Source organism: Lissotriton helveticus, chromosome 8 (genome assembly GCF_964261635.1).
Source record: "Lissotriton helveticus chromosome 8, aLisHel1.1, whole genome shotgun sequence".
Lineage (NCBI taxonomy): Eukaryota > Metazoa > Chordata > Amphibia > Caudata > Salamandridae > Lissotriton > Lissotriton helveticus.
In genome coordinates, this window is record NC_136069.1 from 844,339,857 (window position 1) to 844,364,315 (window position 24,459).

At 38.9% G+C, this 24,459-nt stretch overlaps 1 protein-coding gene across 1 annotated transcript in view; it reads left to right on the top strand.

The window, feature by feature from the left end:
• Positions 1-555: 555 nt before the first annotated feature.
• LOC144773807 (collectrin-like) overlaps positions 556-24,459 on the top strand; it is a 159,649-nt gene continuing 135,745 nt past the window's right edge. The window contains exons 1-2 of the mRNA XM_078658906.1: positions 556-921; positions 7,927-8,012. Of these exons, the coding sequence (XP_078515032.1) occupies positions 556-921; positions 7,927-8,012 (452 nt within the window). The remainder of the gene's footprint in view (positions 922-7,926; positions 8,013-24,459) is intronic.

A 24,459-nucleotide genomic window follows, 5' to 3' on the forward strand; every position in this document is an offset into this window, starting at 1 on the left:
TGTTAATGATGTTTCCCTTTTTAACCTGTACACACATCTTCTCTCAGACTCTGAAATATCACTACTGAGCAAGGGACTCTCCTTTGTACCTACTTCTCATCCCTACTGCCTGGACCTACAGACCAAACTCTTACGTCTCTTTCGGAAGATCCGGTTACATTCCTACTTTCTCACCAACCCTATACATACCAACACGCCCAACACCACTCTACAACCACCATCCACCTTCTCACTACCCTCTAACAGTATTCCAACTGAGATACACACATTCAAGAAAGTGGTTCTCAATGAAATCTCGAAACTGGAGGTCTCACAATGGTTCATCCCCTACAATATCTCACTAAAGGAGAAAAAGACGCTCACTGAACTGAAGACTAACCATTCAGTGATAATCAAACCAGCTGATAAGGGTGGCAGGGTTATTATTCAAGAGATTGAATCTACAAAACTGAGATACAACAGCTATCAAACACTGACCACTACCCCAAATTACAGACCAATCCCACACTTGAACTACAACAACTCATCCTGAACATCACAGGCGAGGCCATAACCATGGGATATGTAAGCCAGAAGGAGTACCTCTTTTTAAATACCAAAGCCCTGGTTATCTATACACTACCACAAATTCACAAAAACAGTGAGACTCCACCTGGTCGCCAGATCGGATCTGGCTGTGGATCCATACTGGAACCCCTGGGCCAATACATGGATTTGTTTATCAAAGACTTTGTACCCAAGACCTCGTGCTGCATTAGAGACAACATGGACATGATAAACCAGATAGAGTACCATCCAGTTAGTCCTGTATCAGAATTCCTCTGTACTCTAGATGTTGAATCACTTTACACTAACATCCCCCAGGCAGAAGGATTACTGGTTATTGAGGACATACAGAACTCTAGACCCCGCCCACATGCCGTACCAACTCTTTCCATGCTACAACTACTGAAGATAGGTCTCACCAAAAATGTCTTCTTGTTTGATGATCCATTCTATCAGCAAATCAAAGGGACAGCCATGGGAGCATTTTTCACTCCCAATTTTTGCATACTTTTTATGGATAACCTGGAAGCAACCAAAATCTTGACACCTACCCATTCTATTCTGGCATTTCCATATGGAAACGTTACATTGATGATATTTTTCTGATCTGACACAGCACCGAAAACACCTTATTACAGTTTCTATACTTGCTCAATAACAATTGCAATGGCCCGAGATTCACTCTCCAACAGAACAAGACAGAAATCTCCTTTCTTGATCTTAATATCAAACAAAGGGATTGAAAACCCTTTACTTGCCTATACAGAAAACCTACGGAGAGTAACACACTACTTAGGTATGAAAGCCACCACCTGTGAGCCCTGAGCAACTCGCTCCCCTTTTGCCAATTCCTCTGGATTAGGAGAAACTGCTCATTCAAGGAAGACTACTTCTATGAGGCTGACATTCTGTCTGACAAACTGATGGCAAGGGGTTATCCCCACAACCTAATGCGTAAATCATTGAAAAGAGCATGGTACTACCCAAGAGAATCCCTCTTGTCTCCTAAAGCCAAAACAACTCATAATCGTGTGGTCTGTGTTACCATGTTCCCACCAGTCTCTAACATTGTGAGAAAAGGTATTCTCAACAACTGGCCGATTCTCAAGGCTGATAATCGGAACCTAGAAAGTCCCCTCTGTGCATTTCACAAAAACATAAAAGACCATCTTGTTAGAGAAGCACTACCCACTACCCATCAACAATGACACTCAATGACTGACCATTCGGGTTTGAAGCCTCTGTCTGGACACTCAAAATGTGGTAAACTGTGTAGTTTGTCAAATCGCAATTGAATGCAAAGAATTCACGTTTGGCAATATAAAGATACAATTGAAGCAATTTTCAAACTGTAATACTACAAATGTTGTGTATGCTGTCCTCTGCCCCTTAATGTGATTTATATTGGGCAAACCACCCAGAAGGTAAGGATGCCAATCTGCCAACATCACAGTTGCCTACGTTACAAGACACCCAATACCCCTCCACCGAGAGGCGCAGACACTGGCCAACTACTGAACAAAGAGGAAGTAAAATGGATTTTACAAATTGGAAGCCTCCACAGGGGACTCAATCGGATGGAGGATTGGACCACTTTGCTGGGACTCTGTTAAACTACCACCATACCATATGTGAATAATGACTCTGCCTATAGGTGAATGGGACCACCCTTGATACATTCTCATTGTTAACAGGGTCAGCAAATAAAATGTTCCCTGTTTATCCCTTTTCCTTGTTACTCTTTATTTTTCAATATTGAACTTTACCACCTCTATGTCAGGAATCTCACCTATAATATGTTCCTGGTTTTTAATGGATTTTTCCCAGCAGTTTTCAAAAGTGGTTATTTGAATGACTATCCATTCCATTTTTTCTCAGCTTTATTGTCCACTCTAACCACAGGCAACGCACTGCATTTGTCCTTTTATGCTTGCTCACTAACGGATCCATATGATTTCACTCTTAACTGTACCCTATGTTATATCGAATTATATATATATTTTTGGGGTGATTTAGCAAATCCTTAATTTCCAAAGTCTTTCTGATGTGAGTATTGTCATTTCTTACAAGATGAGGTGGAACCTTTTTCGGAACTGAAACAATATCCATTTAATCGATAGTTTGCTGTGCATTTGAAGCATTATGCCTATATCTTTCAAGATGGCCGCTCCCTCTAACAGCTTGCAAATACTAATGGTTAATTAATTCATTCTGACATATGTATTATCTATATCAATATTCAAATGATGCGATGCAATATACCAGGTTGGAATTGTAAAAATCATGACTAATTGTGTATGCGCTTGAAAACTGTTATATCTCTAGAGTGATGCCTATACATTCCCTCCTCTTCCAATTTGGCCGCTCCTTTCTAACTGCTCTCTCCGATCTCCCAGCACCGTCACCACTCTCACATGACCGGCGCAACGCCATCACATGACTCGATACCGCCTTTCATAATATCACTCCCGCCACCGAACCACTTCCCCTTGTTACTATTAGCAGTCTCCATATTGATCACAGGTCGATCGTTGCCGAGGTATTACATACAGCACCCAGCTCTTTGCTATCGGTAAGTCTGGATGTCTGTTGTACGGTTATTCTGGCATGTATCGGATTCATCATTTCATTGCACTTTCTCCGTTTTTTCCCATAGGATTGTCATCCTTGACATTGTGGCCCAATTTAGGTTACGGTTCTATCAGTTTCTATTTAAGAATTGCACCGCAAGTGTGGTAAGACCATTCTTTATACACCACACTTAACTGTGACTGTTACACCTGCACCACGGCTAAATTCTTTCATTCCTCAATTTTAGATTATGTAGTTGACACATGCTTGCCTTCTAAGTTATTTTTAGTACTCCTTGGGACTATACCCTTCTGCTACAAGCGATAAACATACCTCTTTCACGATGCTCGCCACCACAAAGACACCCTTTACTTCTATCGCCTCAGCTCTATTCCACCGAGCACAAAACAATTAAGACCACGCTAGACCTACCCATGAAATAGTGCCCCAAAATGTTCACCTCCCTTTTCACCTCCTTCATCCTTACGGGCAGAACCCATTGCTGAACACAGAGACATATCCCAGGAATCATCACCACGTCTGCATGACTGCCCTTGGTCTCCTATGGCCTAAACTTCAATTCCTGAAACTAACTCTTTTCCCCTCTTTCCCCCTCCCCCCCACCTCTCCTTACATTAACAGGCATCAGTCTCAGGCATATATGTCTATGTCCTGAAGATGATCCCAGTACTCCTTTTGTATGAGATCGAAATGTTGTTGAGTCCTTGACACTGTTACATGAATTTTTGAATTGTGCTATGGTGATTGCCCTCATTTGTGCTTGAACAATTTATTGATCCTTTTCAAGTGCTAAGAAATGCCTGAGCCTCTTTCCTTGTTTTAATTGTCACTGGGTTTGTGTTCCCACTTTATTGTTTTGTTTCCTTCGCAAATATATTAAATATTAAAAGTACCTTTGTCCGGATGGACAACACAATATAGATCTCATTGTATTTCTATATTAATTCTTTCACTCTTATCCTTCTTGTGAGGGACTACTGTTCATATAAATCACTTGTACTCAAGGTCCCTGACCAACCTAATTGGGTTCTCTTGTCTATATGTAATACAATCTGGCCATTAAGGCACTTTGAAAGGTGTGTCAGATACTCTAATAAAAAATAATTTGAAAGCAATGCCAGGTCTTGGGAGTGATGCGTGAGAATGTCCAAGCTTGGATGGTGACCAATAGCATCACTGTGAAAATGTCAGTCACTTATGATATGTGCTATTTTGAACTTTTCCAAAGGTGCATTTTTTTAAATTAAAAATATTGTGTGCTATAAATTAGTCCATTGCAAGATGTGAAGAAGGAGTCAGCAGAAAGGTGCTCACTTCACGGACCGCTTGTGTTACTGCAGCCTTTTCTGACTCCAGGGGGACCACTCATAGCGGGTGACTTGTGGTTAAAGCTGCTGATGTTGGAAATGGAAAGCCAAGGGCCAGATGTACTAACATTAGGAATAATGATTTCCTAATTGCAATTCTCTCTGACCAAATCGCAATTAGGAAATGCTATTCTTAATGTATGAAAATTTGAATTCTAAAATTGCGATTGCTTGTGGGTGGCAAATTGACCAATCTCATTAATATTAATGAGGTAGGTCCCAATTTGCGACCCATTAGGAATGACAGCCATCACAGAGATTGTGGCGTGCTCGGGTCAGCAGACCACCATGTGTGTTATTGCTTTTCAATAAAGCAATCTTTTTTTTTAATGCAACTCCTTTACCGTTAAGGAATAGAGAATGCATTTAACAGAAGACAATTAAACTTTTAAGTTTCTTGTTTTAAGAGTAGGCAGCGGTTCGTGGAACCACTGTCTGATCTTATAAACTATATTTGTTTTAAATTCTCAAAGGGTAAGGGGTCCCATGGTGAATAGGACCCCACCATTTTTTAATTGGTGGTAAAGTATTAATGTTTTGCGACTGGAATTTGGTCGCAAAACATTAATGCATATTACTGCGAATCAGTATTTGGAAGGGATGCCCTAAAAAGGGTCCTTCCGAATGCTGAATGGCAAATGCAAATTGCGATTCGGAAATAAGTTACTGAATTGCAAATTGCCTTTTGTACATTAAAATGAGCTATTTTGCGGTTGGAAATGGCCCAATTCTGGAAATCAGTATGTTTGTGATTTCAGAAAAGCTTTGTACATCTGCCCCCAAAGTTCGAATCCCGCACCTCAACATCCTGTGATTATAAAAAAATCACTGAATCTCCCTGCGCCTAAAAGAAAAAGAATCATAACCTATTCTGCTTCTAATGTGCTCTAATTCCCTTAGGTCTGGATTTCGCTTTATAGAACCGCAAAAAATGGTCTGTGTTCTGCAGTCAGCAGCAGAAGTACAGCCACATTGTTGTTACCAGAGTCGTCTTGAGTGTACATCGAGGCTGTAGTTTGTTTTACTCACAGTAAGGGTCTTGTTACATTTCCAGTAGGACAGCGAGCAATGTTGCTTAAAACAAGTGCAATTTTTGCTCAGAGCCTTAAAAAAAAATATTTGCTCTTTGAAGATGACAGACCTCGCAACAATGTTCCTTCCTCTGCCCACTCAGAATTATGTTTCTTTGTCTTGCTCTTCAAATAGACCTAGCCTTGCATAGATTTTTTTTATTTTTTATGCTGTCTTTTTGTCTTTCTGCATGCTCTGTTTTATGGATGAGCCATGCAGAGCAGCTTCTCCCTCATGCAAGACTTACGTTTAAAAACTGTGAATACAGAAATGCTTTATATTGTAGTTTCACAAACGTTTAAAAAGAAATGGTGGGTGCAGTAATTCAGATCACTGCTAGATGTTGATTTGAAGTCCATACAAGACTGCTGACTTTAGAGGAAAGTCTAGTAACAGTTTGTGTAACTGCTATGAGCAGCAAAACAAGCATTTGCAATGCAATAGGTCTTGCATTTCTGAGATTTTGAGCTTTTGGCATTGTAAATGAAAATGCCTTTTATTTACGTGTTGTTGTTGTTTTTTAATGTGTTGTAGATAGCCCGAACTTGACCCCAATCGGGTATCAGAGCACTTACATAGCACCAGTTGCATTACATGAGGACATAGTCATTTTTGTTAGGCATGTGGTGATTAAGTGATTTGACCAGAATCACAGGATGTTCAGCGTCATTGCTGAGACTCTAACCCAGTTCCCTAGATTCGAGGTGGACCGCCCTAGTTAAGCCAACTCCTCTCCCTATGAAAACAGATTAATAAAAGGCATTGTCATTTACAATGCCAAAAGCTTAAACTCTTGCAAATTCCAGACCTATTGCATTGAAAATATATTTGGCGCCCGTGCTATAAAGATTTTTTTTTAAAAACATTAGGAGAGAGCAAGTCCTTCCTGCCTGTAACAGCAGGCAGGACAAAGCTATTTGAGAAAATAGTGCTTGGATGCTGTAATTAAAGCTTGTAGAGTAACAACACACGTAACGGGGGTGTCCTCATGGGAGTTTACAAAATAAGAGAAGGTGGTACTCAAGAGGGACTACTAAGTCTATTGACCAATGAAAAGCCCCAGTTTACAGTGAACAATGACACAAGCCAATGAAAAATGTGGGTGGAGCTTCAAGTTCATACCTGAATACAGCAGGCCTCATAGAGCAGCAAATGCGCAGCCCAGGCTCGACCTACAAACACAGCAACAGTATTACAAGAGATTCCTGCTGACTCAGCATCAAGAATGCAGTACCTTCAGCTATCACTAAAGTTTCCTTAGGAGTTTCAGCAGAGAAAGGCAGTAATAATGAGTGTTACTTCAGCAGTAATTTCCCCTTCCCACCATGTAAGGGGGTTTTGAAGTAATACTCAGACTGTACTCAGGGTACAGTTTATGGATGCTCATAAACTTACAAGGCAAACCACGCTTTTATCTATTCACTACCCACCCCTTGTGTGGGTTGTTCTCCTGCAAAATTCTACACACTTGTGTCAGAGAAGTACACAGAAGTAAGTGGATTAATGGCTACAAGATCCTCTTTTTTGAGTGTCTGGGAGCAGTAAATATAGCTACTTTGAATCTTAAATGCAATTTATGTGTGCAAATGGTTTTTGTGAATTAGACCTTTCCTGTATAATGCTTTGAAACTGACAGTATTTTTTATCCTCTTTGTACAATGCACACAAATCTTATGCTTTTATGAGCGCATCATCAACCTCGTGCAGAGACAGCACTGGTGAATCTAAGGGCATGATTACATCTTTGGCGGTGCTGGGACAATCATTGCAATCAGGTGGTCTCACCGCCCACATACCTGGTGGTCCAACTGCCGAATTAGGATGCACGTGGTGAGACAGTTGTCAGACCGCTGCAAAACCACCACCACCACCAGGATCTCAAGTCCCGCGGCATCTGTGGTGGGGAAAGCGCTGGTGTATGAAGGTGGTCCCGTCATAGGCACCACCATGGGGATTATGACCTTATTTCCCATCAGACATTTCATGGCAGGGGCCACACCATAGATTGGCCGGCGGAAAGGAAGGTAGGGTGATTCAGCCCAGTGGGAATAGTGGCTGGAGGCACATGTTGTGCCCAAATGTGCCTGCACTGTCAAGGCGCAGTGCGCCTAACGTGATGCAGGCACTGCAGTGTGAAGGCATTCCCTTCAGGCACACTCATTGAGTCAAGCATGCTGTCGCCACCTGCACACTGCCAGCCCCACAGTGAACTTGTGATGCAGTGGTCGGGAGGCCGGCGGCTTTGCGATGTTCTCCCAACTGCTGCCACCACCCCAAACTGGCTGTATGCCAGCAAACATCGAAATTGGGCCCTGGCACTCATATTTTTTCTTTTTCTCCTTCCTTCCAGTACGTGTGGGACAAGAGTGAGGACTATTTGTTTAAATCCATGGTTGCATGGGCAATGAGGAGCACTTTACAGGATGAAACCTTCATGTGAGTAAACTCAAATCATTAAAGGTTCATGTTAAACTCAATAATGAATATTATGACTATTAAATAGGAACCCACTATCAGTATGATTGAGCTCGATATCATCTGTAATTTCACAACATTGTGTCATGTGCCACAAACAATAAGTCAACAATACAGTTTATGAATAGTTCTCTACGAAAATGTTTTTTTTGCCCAAAAAATATGTATATAAAATAACAAATTGTTAGATAATTAGAAAATTAGAGCCCAGAGCACCTAGTGTTAAGTACATATTAAAAAGAATTAATAATTCATTTCAGTACATAGAGTGCAAGTATGAGATGGCATAAGAAAAGGGCTTAGGTTGCATTGATAGGAAAACGTCTTCATATTATCAAAAATCAGTAATAAATTAAGATGGATACAATAGAAGAAATAAATAACATAATAGGGCAAACGCTACAAGCATGTTTCTTTGGTTTGGTAGTACAATAATAACAAAGCAATTTAATCAGATTTGATTCTCTATACATGTTTCTTATGTTGCTGACATGCTGATATTTTATTATAGGGCGGCTGTTGGGCAGAGTATACAGATTACAATGTCATATAGTGAGAGATAACATTACTGTCTACTGAGATGTGCTTTGCCTGGGTAACATCATACAACATTGTTAATGCTTCTTCGGGGGAGGGGGGGCTTGTAAATTTTTATTTGGCATCAAAGTAATATTTACCTCATTCACCAACACATTTTCTTTTTTCTCTTTTGATAACTAAAGACACAGACATATATTTATCACTTTCTTTCTTTCTTAGTATAAAATACTTAACCAGCTCTCATACCTTTAGATCATGGGTTTCCTCCAAGTACTAACATATAGAAATCCTACAAAACATTTTAATTGAATTAAAAATGGGGCTGTAGAAGCTTAAATAAATGTGGGGTCCGCTGGGTGTACAAGAATTAGAGATTGAGGAGCACTCATGTAGTTTTAACAAAAATGATCTAATAGAATCCAAGGGTGCTACACTACGGTATTGTGTTTGGCTTACACAAACTTGTACTGAACAAAACAATCTAGGCAGGGGGAACCTGCTTGTAGTGTGCACTGTTCCTGCGGGAAAAGAGACCCTTTTCCAAAACTTTTTATCCATGTTCAAATGAATAGGTGCTATAAAACTATGTGAACGTATACATTCTGTTTTTTTATTTTACTACATGCTTATGTAATGCAACCATTTTTACAAAGAAATCATAGATATAAATCTTTTTGTACATAAAAGTAGAGCTATATGAAGATAAACATTCGTTTATACTTTCAAAACTGGTAAGTTGCAAACCAGATGTGTTAATAACTCATATCTTTATAAGGAGGGAAACCATAATAAAATGTAGCTTATAATTCAGTTGACTCAGTTTTCTGACGACATGGTGCCCAATGCATTTCGGGACCTGAAGGTACCCTTCTTCAGGGGCAAAATCCTACAAAATATACAAACAGCTGATCAATGGACAATTAATGAAAAATAAGAATGAACTATATACAATGTGTTTTCAAGCAAATTACATCAAAAACAGTAGTTATGAGACACTTCAGGGGGAAAAAATAATAATAAATACATATGATGGTGACATCATGTACTTAATCATGCACACGATAAAGATAGACGTACATAGCGGGAATCATCACTAGTGGACACCTCATAACAGTATAACTGAATACTTCTATGTCATATATTACTAAAAGTCCATGAGGAAAAAATGAAAAAAACCTTAAACATACATATGAATGAATCAGATTTGATAAGCATTGAACTGAATATCAATATAACACAGTATACACCGAGATACATATAATATCCCTATAATATTCACTAGTATCTTAAATACTATAAACACATGCCTCTGCAATGATATGTGACTGGAGGGGTGGGTTCCTATATACTGTTGTGAAAAACTGCACTCTCCTAGAAACATGTGACTACAAGACTAACTGTGTTTTGGACCACACCAGGAAAATATCATCGATATATCGTCCATAAATGACCAAACCTTCATTCCATTGATGTTTCACCAAAATGTGTTCATGTTCAAAAAGAGACATGAAAATATTAGCGTAAGCTGGGGCCCCTGAGAACCCCATGCTGGTTCCTGTCATTTGTCCAAAAAATTGAGACACGGAAGTCTGGACGATTGTTTGCTCATTACCTACCGAGAGTAAAGACCCCGTCTGCTTAACTAGTGAAATAGTTGCAGGTATGAGATATCCGTAATTTTTTATCCACTTGCCAGCCTCCGGTGCCTATGATTCACTAAACACTGAACGTCATATTATGTCACTTTCACAACTCTTTCAGTTTGAGCTGAATGGTCAGGCGATCCATCCATTTACGAACACACAAGGGCTATTACCAGAAGTTTGACAGTACTTCTAAGATGTTCAGCGACTTAGGTAATTTTGGTTTCACCTATCCTCTTCAACTTGGAATACTTAGTTTACAGAAGTAATCTATATTTTTTAAGTCTTGTAGTCACATGTTTCTAGGAGAGTTCAGTTTTTCACAACAGTATATAGGAACCCACCCCTCCAGTCACATATCATTGCAGAGGCATGTGTTTATAGTATTTAAGATACTGGTGAATATCATAGGGATATTATATGTATCTCGGTGTATACTGTGTTATATTGATATTCAGTTCAATGCTTATCAAATCTGATTCATTCATATGTATGTTTAAGGTTTTTTTCATTTTTTCCTCATGGACTTTTAGTAATATATGACATAGAAGTATTCAGTTATACTGTTATGAGGTGTCCACTAGTGATGATTCACGCTATGTACGTCAATCTTTATCTTGTGCCTGATTAAGTACATGATGTCACCATCATATGTATTGATTATTGTTTTTTCCCCCTGAAGTGTCTCATAACTACTGTTTTTGATGTAATTTGCTTGAAAACACATTGTATATAGTTCATTCTTATTTTTCATTAATTGTCCATTGATCAGCTGTTTGTATATTTTGTAGGATTTTGCCCCTGAAGAAGTGTACCTTCAGGTCCCGAAATGCATTGGGCACCATGTCGTCAGAAAACTGAGTCAACTGAATTATAAGCTACATTTTATTATGGTTTCCCTCCTTATAAAGATATGAGTTATTAACACATCTGGTTTGCAACTTACCAATTTCGAAAGTATAAACAAATGTTTATCTTCATATAGCTCTACTTATATGTACAAAAAGATTTATATCTATGATTTCTTTGTAAAAGTGGTTGCATTACATAAGCATGTAGTAAAATTAAAAAAAACAGAATGTATAAGTTCACATAGTTCTATAGCACCTATTCATTTGAACTTGGATAAAAAGTTTTGGAAAAGGGTATCTTTTCCCGCAGAAACAGTGCACACTACAAGCAGGTTCCCCCTGCCTAGATTGTTTTGTCCGCTGGGTGTAGGCAGGATGTTGTGACTCAGTTGGCATGAGCCTAAACCTCAGGGGATCGAGCAAGTTTGGGGATTTTCCCGCCACTTAACACTATAAATGCTTTCCACCCCCTTGGCGAAGTCGGGGGAGGGATTCATTTATTTATTTAATTTATATTTACTTTCTTGAGATTTTACATTTGGATTCCCCACAAACAGACACAGTTGACTTTCTCAAAGCTTAATGGCACAACTATCATTAAAGTTCATCAGCTCATCCATAACTTCTCCTTCCAAGTAACACAGTGTTTAAATATAAATGGTTGATTTGTTGACACGTAGGTAGAACGTAGGCGCAGACAGCCAACACGTGTTTTGTCATGCAGACTTTCTCAAGGCTTAAAATGTTGAAAATCTGTTTATTCTTTTCAAACGAGGGAAAAACTTCCAGCCCTCTTTGTATAGCCGGTTACTATATGTAAAAGATACTTCTGGATCATCAAAGTTTCGTTGGATACACTCAACCATCTATATTTAAACACTGTGTATCTATGTACTTTGTTGTGCTGTTCAACTTTGGTTACTGGAGTGCTGTTCTAATAAAATTTAGACCGACCACAGTGTTATGTGAAAACTATATTGTTCCTGTGCTCTGAATTGTATTTAAACTTTTGTTATATATATATATAAAAAAAAATATTACCTACTGGCGGTCGCCAGTAGGTATATATAGTTAGGATTTTTTCTCTATGGGATTTCTGAAAATTCTATGTCTAATAACTTTGGCGTTTGTGGACGGAATTGGCTGAAATTTTCAGGAAAATGGAACATTTCGTTTCTGAGCAGCCCCTGAAAATTTGGGGGGGGGGGTTCGTCAAGGGGGGGCCGAGAAAAAAGGGGGGTCCCAAAACGCATTTTTCCCATGCGATTTTCCATAGGGCGGTTGGCCTCACTTTTAGCCCGAACGGCTGAATGGATTTGCACGAAACTTGGCAAAATTGTAGGGACTGTTAGCCCGATGTGCCTTTGCTAGGTCTCAATATATGTGCTCCAGTGGATTTTGAGAAATTAACGTTCAAAAAAATATATATATCTGTAAGCGCGCTCCGGGCAGCGCCCCGGTTCGCGTACTTGACGCGTAACGGAACTTCGCGAAGCGAAGCTGATTGGCTCTCCGGTGTCTGTCAACATTCTAAACAGTCCGGAGCGGCCGCCATCTTGTCTCTCGGTAGGATCGAGAGACAAGAGGAGGCCAAAACAAAGGGGGAAATGACCATAAGGGGGCATAGTAGATCCTCCCTGACCCCCTAGGTTTGATGTGGAGGCTTTAAAAGGGCCCCGCGGGGCAAAAAAAGAAATACATTTTTTTTTGTTTTTTTTGCGTGGGGAGCGCCCGGTTCGCGAACCGGGAAGCGGCCCGGGGAGCGTACTATAAGGAAAAAAGAATGATAGACTTTTCAAATATTGTATGTTAATTGATTGTTTGTTTTGTTGATTTTTTTTTTTTTTTTTAAACAATTATTTATTGATTGTGTTTCAAAATTTAATAAAATGTCTACCATTTCACTGTCTGAAATGTCGTTATTTTCATTGAACATAGCTTGTAATGTTTGAGTGTGTAAAATGTCCTCATTTTCAAGGAGGACATCTACTGATTGCACACATTGCAGTAGTTCTTGGTCCCAAGTTTCATCCATAAATTCAATGTCATTTGGATCAATGATTTCTTGGTTGGTCTCTGCAAGGACAATTTCAAATGAAACTTTCTGTTCGCCTTCCATTTTGCCTGAAAGTTGCATAAAAAAAATATATATATTAGTAGAGATAGGGCACTGTTGGGATTAATTTTGGATAGGCAGTTTTTAACAGTGAATTTATCTTTGGGCAGTGTATAGTATCAGAGTGGAAGTAGGAATATAAAAAAGTGTATGTGATTTAACGTAAGTAAATTCATAATTATACAAGAGAAGCCTAACTCCATCCATAACTATAACAGAGAAGTCTATCTAAATCTATAACTACTACAGAGGGAAAGTATATAACTATCAGAAAAAGTTTACCATATTAACTTAAAGTGCACAATATACTTCAGTTTTTTAAAATAACAACTTACCTTTAAAAAGAAGTTGAAGTTATTAGTGAAAATCCTATTGAAATGTACACCAGGAAGTAGTAGTCAAAATGGCTGTGTTTCATTCTCTTCCTTTATATATATTCAGGTACATAACCAATCAAATGTCAGGTAAAAAAACGTAGAAAATGAAAGTAACATTTTAATTGGTTGTCAATTCCAACACTTCAGATGTGTTTTGTGAAGTAATTTACCTCAGGGTATTTAGAGAGGTCTACAGGCTAAATGGCTAAATGGAATTCCAACCAAATTTGTGAAAATGGTAGGGATTGGTATGTAGTATGAGCAAATCTATATTTGGTGAAAGTGTCTCCAGGGTTTCTTCTGTAAATTACTTTCCCACCTTTTTTAATGGAGCGCTTCCCGGGGAACCTTAAGCGTTACGGGAGTCCACCATTTTGTGTTTCGGTCGAATTAAGATACAAGATGGAGGGCACATAATGTTCAGAATGGGTAGAAGGGGACACGGTAGACGTATTTTGACCCCCTAGGTTTTCTGAGGATGGCTGAGGAGGCCCATATGTGCGAAAAAAACCAATTTTAAAAAAAATTTCGCGCGGTTAGCTTCCGGTTCGCGTACCGGGTAGCGCTCCGGAAAGCATAAATTGTGAAAATTAGTAAAAAAAAAGTTACATTTAAAATTTGTTTAAAGTGATCATAGTTAGGGTAGCTCTGAGAAGAGCTTTTGGGTCTGTGGTAGATTTAGGTACTTATAAGTAGGTACCAATACATAGTCTTAAATTCAGGATGAAAATTCTGTTCCCCTCATCTGAGAAGTGAACTCCATCTCCTCTGTAGATATCTTGCATGTAGTAACGCAAGTTATTGTTGTACATGGAGCCCATTCCATGGTCTCTCATGTAAGCTGAAACAGATTTGTTTACATGCTTCCTCGATTTCTCAATTTGTGGACAAAATTGGTTCGACCACCTCCCTTTCTGTCTTAAGCATATATTTGAGTATACCAAGGCAGTTTGAGGAAAAAGTGCCATCAATTGCTCAAAGGTGTCCTTTAAAAGCATTTCCAGACCTACACCAGTCAAAGTGCCCAAGTCATTACCTCCACAGTGCAAAATTAACAGGTCAGGTTTAGGCAAATGCATAAAGGTTTTCACCAATGGTATCAATTGGTGACATTTTAATCCTCTGTGGCCAAACCACTTAATTTCCACATCTTGTAAATTGAGGTTAGGTAAATTTCTGTTCTCAGCATACCTCTGAGCCCAGTAGATGTAACTATGTCCAACAATCCAGACAGAAAACATGGTGAGAGGAGGTTCTGCTGCAGTCAGATGAAGTGTGGCAATGAAATGGCAGTTGGAAAAATAAGAGTTTAAAATGAAAAAACTGTGGAGTTTCTGTGTTAAGGAAGCAGTAGCAGTGATTGGTGGATTTTGATTGCTGAAAACAGAAAGTTAGGGTGCATGGATGAGTTCTTTGAAAGATGTAATTTGAATGGTCAAGAAAAAATCATTTAATGAAAGATTGCACTGGATATGCAGGTGCACTGAGAGTTCAGAGTTCAATTGAAACATTGTTGTGTGAACTTGCAAACATCAGAGGTCTTTCAGGAGGTGGTTGCTATGCAAAAAAGGCAGATAGGGCAGAGGGGGGAAGGGTGTTGATTTGTAAAAAGTGAGGGAAGAGTTTTGATTGGGTGACATGAGAGATATGTGTGATGAATTACAGCATTTCTGTGCTTTTCATGGCTGCAGACTCTGGAGTGCATACCTTTTGCTCTGCTAAAGACAAATTGGTGTGTTTCTGAGACTGTTTTGAAACTCATAAAGTATTTGCTAAGGTGAGAAAAGATTCATTTAATTTAGATAGACAATAGTATGCTTTAGGGAGAAAATTATGAAGAAAGTTCTGTATTTAAAATGTTGCTTTGTGTCAAGTGTTTTACAAATAGATTTTGTTTCTTTGAGTTACATAGTCATGTTAAAAGTGACCCTTAAAAAAACGCTTTCATGTGTCTTAGGGCATTGTAAGTCATTTCCCGATGAATGTAGGCATATAATTGATTTATATGATGTGTTTAAAATCGTTTTTTGAAAAATATTAGGTTTCTTGATATGTACTGCTAGAGCTTCATAGGTTGCTTGGGGCATATTTATAAGGCATTTGAGTCTCTCTGATGTTATTTTTCCCATTTTAATTTAAGACCTTTCCCCGTGGAGCAAGGTCCTTGTAAATATGCCCCCATCTGTGCTTGGTAAATTTAGATTTTAATTCTTTGACTAACATAGCCATGTTAAAAGTGACCCAGAAATGGTGCAAGGGCCTTAAAAAAACGCTTTCATGTGTCTTAGGCCATTTTAAGTCATTTCCCCTTGAATGTAGGTATATAATTGATTTAGATGATGTGTTTAAAAACGATTTTTGAAAAATATTAGGTTTCTTGATATGTACTGCTAGAGCTTCATAGGTTGCTTGGGGCATATTTATAAGGCATTTGAGTCTCTCTGATGTTATTTTTCCCATTTTAATTTAAGACCTTTCCCCGTGGAGCAAGGTCCTTGTAAATATGCCCCCATCTGTGCTTGGCAAATTTAGATTTTAATTCTTTGACTAACATAGCCATGTTAAAAGGGACCCAGAAATGGTGCAAGGGCCTTAAAAAAACGCTTTCATGTGTCTTAGGCCATTTTAAGTCATTTCCCCTTGAATGTAGGTATATCATTGATTTAGATGATGTGTTTAAAAACGATTTTGGAAATCAATTAGTTTACTTGATATGTAGTGCTAGAGTTTCATAGGTTGCTTGGGGTATCTTTAAAAGGCATTTGAGTCTCTCTGATGTTATTTTTCTCATTTTAATTAAAGACCTTTCCCCGTGGTGCAAGGTCCTTGTAAATACGCCCCCATCTGTGCTTGGCAAATTTAGATTTTAATTCTTTGACTAACATAGCCATGTTAAAGGTGACCCAAAAATGGTGCAAGGACCTTAAAAAACGCTTTCATGTGTCTTAGGCCATTTTAAGTCATTTCCCCTTGAATGTAGGTATATCATTTAGATGATGTGTTTAAAAACGATTTCTGAAATCAATTAGGTTTCTTGATATGTACTGCTAGAGTTTCATAGGTTGCTTGGGGTACATTTAAAAGGCATTTGAGTCTCTTTGATGTTATTTCTCCCATTTTAATTAAAGACATTTCCTCGTGGTGGAAGGTCCTTGTAAATACACACCCATGTGTGCTTGGCAAATTTAGATTTTGATTATTTAACTTACATAGCCATGTATGCCTCTTTTGCATCACTGTGCGTCACATTTGTGACGCAGCGGCGGTGCAAAAGATTTGCTATGTGGCGACATATTTACAACTTGATGCATCTAGGCAGATGTGTCATGCTGTAAAGTCCCATGCCACATGAAACCGATGCAGCAGTGATGCAAAACATGCACCATGTTGCAAGACAGGCCTCATTTCACCTCCAACAAGATAAGAAGCTGAATCTTCTGTAAATGTCAAAATTGTTGTATACACTGCTCAACTTATGTGTACTCTTTCATATGCTAGAGTCCATCTGCACTATGAGATACCTAAGCAAAGGAAACACAGGTGATGTGATTGTGAAATGAGGAAAAGAAACTCCACATTTTTCAATTACATCACCTGTGTTTCCTAAGTTTACGAATGACATTGTGCAGATGAGGTTTAGGTCTGTCCACGGACACAGAAGAGGTCTGGCCTTTGTTCAAGAGTGAAGTGGACATGACTTACTTCATTGGTAGGTCTTCACATGTATTATCTCCTCTATACTCTTCAACAAGCGTAAATTTAATCTGCAACCCTGAGTAGGCCTCACCTTAAACAAACCTCTGGATAGGCCACACCTTATCGTCATCCTGAATCAATCATTTAACATGTTAGGGACAGATTTATGATAGGTGTGTGCCTCTTTTGCGCCGCTGTGCGTCACTTTTGTGACGCAGCGGCGGTGCAAAAAATTTGCTATGTGGCGACATATTTAAAAATTGATGCATCTAGGCAGATGTGTCATGCTGTAAAGTCCCGTGCCACATGAAACCGATGCAGCAGTGATGGAAAAGATGCACCATGTTGCAAGACAGGCCTCATTTCATCTCCAACAAGATAAGAAGCTGAATCTTCTGTAAATGTCAAAATTGTTGTATACACTGCTCAACTTATGTGTACTCTTTCATATGCTAGAGTCCATCTGCACTATGAGATACCTAAGCAAAGGAAACACAGGTGATGTGATTGTGAAATGAGGAAAAGAAACTCCACATTTTTCAATTACATCACCTGTGTTTCCTAAGTTTACGAATGACATTGTGCAGATGAGGTTTAGGTCTGTCCACGGACACAGAAGAGGTCTGGCCTTTGTTCAAGAGTGAAATGGACATGACTTACTTCATTGGTAGGTCTTCACATGCATTATCTCCCCTATACTCTTCAACAAGCGTAAATTTAATCTGCAACCCTGAGTAGGCCTCACCTTAAACAAACCTCTGGATAGGCCAAACCTTATCGTCATCCTGAATCAATCATTTAACATGTTAGGGACAGATTTATGATAGGTGTGTGCCTCTTTTGCGCCGCTGTGCGTCACTTTTGTGACGCAGCGGCGGTGCAAAAGATTTGCTATGTGGCGACATATTTAAAAATTGATGCATCTAGGCAGATGTGTCATGCTGTAAAGTCCCGTGCCACATGAAACCGATGCAGCAGTGATGGAAAAGATGCACCATGTTGCAAGACAGGCCTCATTTCATCTCCAACAAGATAAGAAGCTGAATCTTCTGTAAATGTCAAAATTGTTGTATACAGTGCTCAACTTCTGTGTACTCTTTGATATGCTAGAGTCCATCTGCACTATGAGATACCTAAGCAAAGGAAACACAGGTGATGTGATTGTGAAATGAGGAAAAGAAACTCCACATTTTTCAATTACATCACCTGTGTTTCCTAAGTTTACGAATGACATTGTGCAGATGAGGTTTAGGTCTGTCCACGGACACAGAAGAGGTCTGGCCTTTGTTCAAGAGTGAAGTGGACATGACTTACTTCATTGGTAGGTCTTCACATGTATTATGTCCTCTATACTCTTCAACAAGCGTAAATTTAATCTGCAACCCTGAGTAGGCCTCACCTTAAAGAAACCTCTGGATAGGCCACACCTTATCGTCATCCTGAATCAATCATTTAACATGTTAGGGACAGATTTATGATAGGTGTGTGCCTCTTTTGCGCCGCTGTGCGTCACTTTTGTGACGCAGCGGCGGTGCAAAAGATTTGCTATGTGGCGACATATTTAAAAATTGATGCATCTAGGCAGATGTGTCATGCTGTAAAGTCCCGTGCCACATGAAACCGATGCAGCAGTGATGCAAAACATGCACCATGTTGCAAGACAGGCCTTATTTCATCTCCAACAAGATAAGAAGCTGAATCTTCTGTAAATGTCAAAATTGTTGTATACAGTGCTCAACTTCTGTGTACTCTTTGATATGCTAGAGTCCATCGGCACTATGAGATACCTAAGCAAAGGAAACACAGGTGATGTGATTGTGAAATGAGGAAAAGAAACTCCACATTTTTCAATTACATCACCTGTGTTTCCTAAGTTTACGAATGACATTGTGCAGATGAGGTTTAGGTCTGTCCACGGACACAGAAGAGGTCTGGCCTTTGTTCAAGAGTGAAGTGGATATGACTTACTTCATTGGTAGGCCTTCACATGTATTATCTCCTCTGTACTCTTTAACAAGCGTAAATTTCATCTGCAACCCTGAGTAGGCCTCACCTCAAACAAACCTCTGGATAGGCCACACTTTATCGTAATCTTGAATCAATCATTTAAAATGTTAGGGTCAGATTTATGATAGGTGTATGTCTCTTTTGCGTCACTGTGCGTCACTTTTGTGACGCAGCGGTGGTGCAAAAGATTTGCTATGTGGCGACATATTTACAACTTGATGCATCTAGGCAGATGTGTCATGCTGTAAAGTCCTGTGCCACATGAAACCTGCGTCAGTTTTCATATAGGTGTTTTGTTGCAAGGTATGCATTAATTTGCATGAAAGCCCTGTAAAACTAACACAGTGAAATTTAGAAGATTTCACTGAGTCAGCTTTATAGCATTGCTGAATCAAATCCTTACGCCTGTTTGAAACAGGCATAAGAAGTGATGCACCATGCAATGTGAGGGTTCCTCCTGTGCATTGCAGTAGACATGTCGCGCTTATGACGTGATTCCTGCAATGTGCTGCTTTTGCGGCACAGATGCGTGACGCATCTGTGCTGTTTTTGCTCAATGGTGCTCCACATTGTAAATGCGGCACACTATGGGTGGCAGAGCAGCGGTGCACATTAACTGGTGCACCCGTGGGGATGCGCCACTTAGCATAAATCTGCCCCTGTACATTTAAGTATGAGCAGGGGACACAGAGTCGGTGAGGCTTATCCAAGGTTAAGAAGAGATGAGTCCTGTTCACTGAAAACTTGGACATAGGCCTCACCTCCTCAGCATTGCTGGACATGGCTAAATAATAGCTGCAAAATGTTACTCTTGTTAAACAATTTTACTATTATAATCTCTGAGATTTGTCTCTTACTCTGCAACATCTCATTGTTGTTCTCTTTCTTTAAAGATAACGACAACATCAACCATGAGTGACAATCAGCAATCAGTTGATTTTGACCTTATCATTGAACTTGTAATTGAAACGTCAGTGGAAGTAGATCCCTTGGATGATTTAAATCCTGAGGATGATGAAGAACATGATGAGGATGCCGATTTGTCAGAATTGTATGACATAGGGTGGGAAGCTGATGTGCTTGAGCCTATGGAACTATAAACATTTATTTTTAAAATTTATAATAAATGAAAAGTAAAAATGTAAACCGTTTCATTTAAAATTAAACACACCTTCAAAAACAGGTTATGTGTAGTGTCTTCAATAAAATATTAAAATATGCTCATAAAATTAGATCAGATTCATATATAAAACAGCACAGGTAAAATGAAGAAGAATTCCATTTCTTTTTTGCTATTTGTGTATTCTAAATTTGCCAAAGCACTAAAAAATATTCTATGTAAAAATGTCAAGTAGTGTGTTAAGTTTTTGATGACTGTTATTGATTTACTGTTTGGTAATAATGGTTAATAAAAATTTTTATTATATTTTACCACAGATTCAACTGCAGATCATTTCAAAATTTGAGAATGCCAACCAAAGATAGAATTAGAAAGGCTGCAAAACGTCAAAGACAGCAGGTCCATGAAATAATGCAGCAGTCCTCTACAAAAAAAACTTGTCAAGTCACCAAGAAAGCACCGGGTAAGACCACGAAAACATTCATAAGAAACATTTGTAGAAAAAAAAGTAGTAGTACAGAAAATGTTTTAGTCCAGAAAAAGAGAAGCAATTTAAACAGAAAGGAAAGGCCAATCAAAAATGTTACTGCTAGAGCAAGAGATAACTCTGTGCATGATAGTAGAAGGAAACAACAGTTTAGGGACATTCGTAGACGAATGTTCCGCAACAGGATAATTGGCAATTTGTTAAAAAATATTAAGAAAGGTCAACAGAAAGTGGTTTTTTATAAGAGAAAAAAAAAAGTTGAGAAAGTTATTGATCAGGCATTTGAAATAAAGCGAAAGTTATTTATTTTGATAATCAATAGAATTAGGAAGCTAAACAAGGCAATTTATGATTTCAAAAGAAATAGTAGATGGAAGAGAATAGTTAATCGTAGTAATTTTTGTGAAGTTTTTTCTGGAGAATGGATGCATAGTTCAAGTTGTGAGGCATTTTTCAATGAGGAGAGTTATTTCCAGGATAATGATTTGGTGCATGCAGTTGACACCAGTGGTCGAGCTTATGAGGTGAAAGATGGTTGTCCAGTTGAAAAAGAAAAACTTGTGACAACAGAGACAGAAGAGGTGTTAGGTAATGAGGTTTCAGAAAGACGTCCTAAGGGTCCTGTGTACACCTGGAAGTGTAGTAGTATTTGCAGTGTACGACAGGATTCCATCAATTTGCTTGTGATTTTGTACGGACATTTAATAAGAAAAGTTTGAAGCAGAAAATGATGTTGTTGCAAGAATTAGATCCTTGCAGAGTGAGAGAAGTGACAGGTTTGCATGGTCATTCACTGGCTTGTCTTTCCAGGAGAGTATGCCAGAGTGTTTTTCATCATTTCAGGATGCTAGCAGTGCATCATAATAAAGTGAGGAAATTAGTTAGAATGTTGTATTATGCTAAGAGTCCAGCAATTATGCTTAAACAATTATGCGCTGCTCTTTTGCATGGTTCTGAAATAGATGTGAAGAATATTTGTGAAGAAATTGAGTTTTGTTACTTTGGAAGTAAAGAGGAGAATGTTGAAATTGACCCAGAAGAAGAGGGTAATGTGGAGGACAGTGTACAGGTTTCCAGTACAGATAATTTTCAGAAGGAAATTGCCACGTTTCAGGTTAAATCAAGTGAGAGGCCTAATTTCACTTGTGTGTGTTGTCGACGCACTTATTATAAGAATCAGACTAAGTTAGTGGATTTATATGCAAAAAGTGAAAGGGAAAATAATAGTGAATGGAAGGATTTCGCAACATACTTGATGGTAGAAAATTGTTTTGATTTGGGATCGGATCAACGTGTGTGTACTTATTGTTGTAACAAATTAAATCAAAACCAGATGCCTGCTAGAGCGGTTCATAATAATCTGGAATTGGTTGAGATTCCTTCTGAATTGAAGGATTTAAATACTTATGAATCTATTTTGATTCAAAGTATCCATCCCTTTCAGGCTATTGTAAGAATGGAGCCAAAGACAGGGAAATTGCCTCCATCAGATTTACAGAGAGGATTAAAGGGAAGAGTTGTTTATTTGCCTCTAGATTTTAATACAATTGGAGTAGAAAAAGTGGAAGAGGAACCTCTGGTTATCTTAGTTAATGGGGTTCCGACAAAGAATAAGAAAATATGGCAAGATTTAGTGGATGTTAGGAAAGTCAAAAAGGCAACATTGTATTTGAAAAAAAATAATAAGTACTATAAGAATGTATATGTTGCAGAAGAGGAAGTAAGTGAGGAAGAGGATAGCGATTTGTGTGCTGGTCAAATTGAGAAAGTAGAACCCTCTAAAAGTGAAGAAATATATGAACATTATAGTGTTCATCCTTTGCATTCCAAGGAAGTCATGGGGAATGCTATTGAGTTGTTTCAAATGAAACAAGCCAAAGGGAGTCCCATTAGTGTTTGGGAGGAAAGTTTGGAAGCTCGGTGTTTCCCACAGCTATTTCCAACAGGTCAGGGAGGAAGATATGATGAGCGACCTCATCAAATTCCTGCTTCTGAATACCGGACTTTACGATTGTATGCAGGAGATGCTAGGTTTCGACAATGCATTCCCTATTTGTTTCATCTCCTGTTTGAAAGCGATCTGTCTGGACTGTCATATGCAGTGAACCACATCTTGAAAAGTGGTATACACATGCAAAACATCTCGGCAAGTGACTTTATGGATAAAGTCAATGTCCAAGACAGTATTTTGGATTGTCACCTGATTAATCTCATGGCGTGTCAGCGTGGTACTAATGAGTACTGGTACCGTCGTCATGGTGATTTAAAATGTATGCTGAGGAACTTAGGAACTCCCACATGGTTCCTCACTCTGAGCTGTGCCGAGTATGGGTGGGAAGACTTACTTGAATTTCTACGAGAGGCAAATGGAAACATTGAAAACATCGAATTCAAGACACCTGGAGAACTGTGCTCTTTGGATCCAGTCAATGTATGCAGGTACTTCAATCATAGATTTGAAGCTATGATGTCTTTCATCATGAACAAGAGAAATCCACCTCTTGGAGAGGTGTTGGATTTCTTCTGGAGAAAGGAGTACCAAGCAAGAGGTGCTCCTCATATACATATGCTGCTGTGGATCAAGGATGCACCTAAATTTGGAACGGATCCAGAAGACTTAGTGATGAGTTTCATACAACAGTATTCTACGTGTGCTGTTCCAAACGCAAAGGAGAAGAAAAGCCTAAGAGAAAAAGTTCTACGTTTCCAAAGCCATCGTTGTGGAAAGTACTGTCGTCGTAAATTCAGAAACAAGGACAAGTTCTACACCAAATGTCGTTTCGGCTTTCCACGACCGGTGATTTCTAAAGGAAGAGTGAACAGTTTGATGTCTTCGCTGCAACATAATGTGACGAGGAAATCACCCAAAAATACATACAATTTGAAAAGAAACGAAGAGTCCAAGTACATCAACGACTACAACCCAGTGATTTTGTCCATGTGGAATGCTAACATGGATATACAGTTTGTGGCTGATAACTGTATGGCTGTGGCTCGGTATGTGACATCTTACATCACCAAAAAAGAAAAGACAGAATTGAAGGATATGTGGGAGGACATTTCCCATGAAAAGAGCCTCAGTAAGAAGTTGTACAGTTTCAGTCTGAAGATGTTGTCACATCGAGAAATCGGAGCTTACGAATGTTCTGACCGGTTGTCTTCAGCAAGTCTCTATGCCAAATCCAGGAGTATCGTTTGGGCGAGTCTTGGTCTTGCTGCAACGCGTAATCGAGTTCTGAAACCTGTGCGGGAAATTGAGTATTTGGCGGAAAAGGAGCCAAACAGTACCGATATTTTGAAGACCAACATGTTGGATACATATTATCCAAATCGAAGCAGTCACCTCGAGAATGTTTGTCTGTATGAGGTTCTACAAAATTACATATTCAAGAGGAACATCAAAGAAGATATTGAGAAAGGAGTGTATGCTGTAATTGGAAGTGAGGGATGTCTGGTCAAGCAAAGAAAATGCCACTTGGTAAACCATCGAAAATTGAGTGGCGAATCTCCTGAAAAAAAGGAGTTTTTCTATTTAGCACTTTTGCAACTTTTCAAGCCTTGGAGTGCAGAA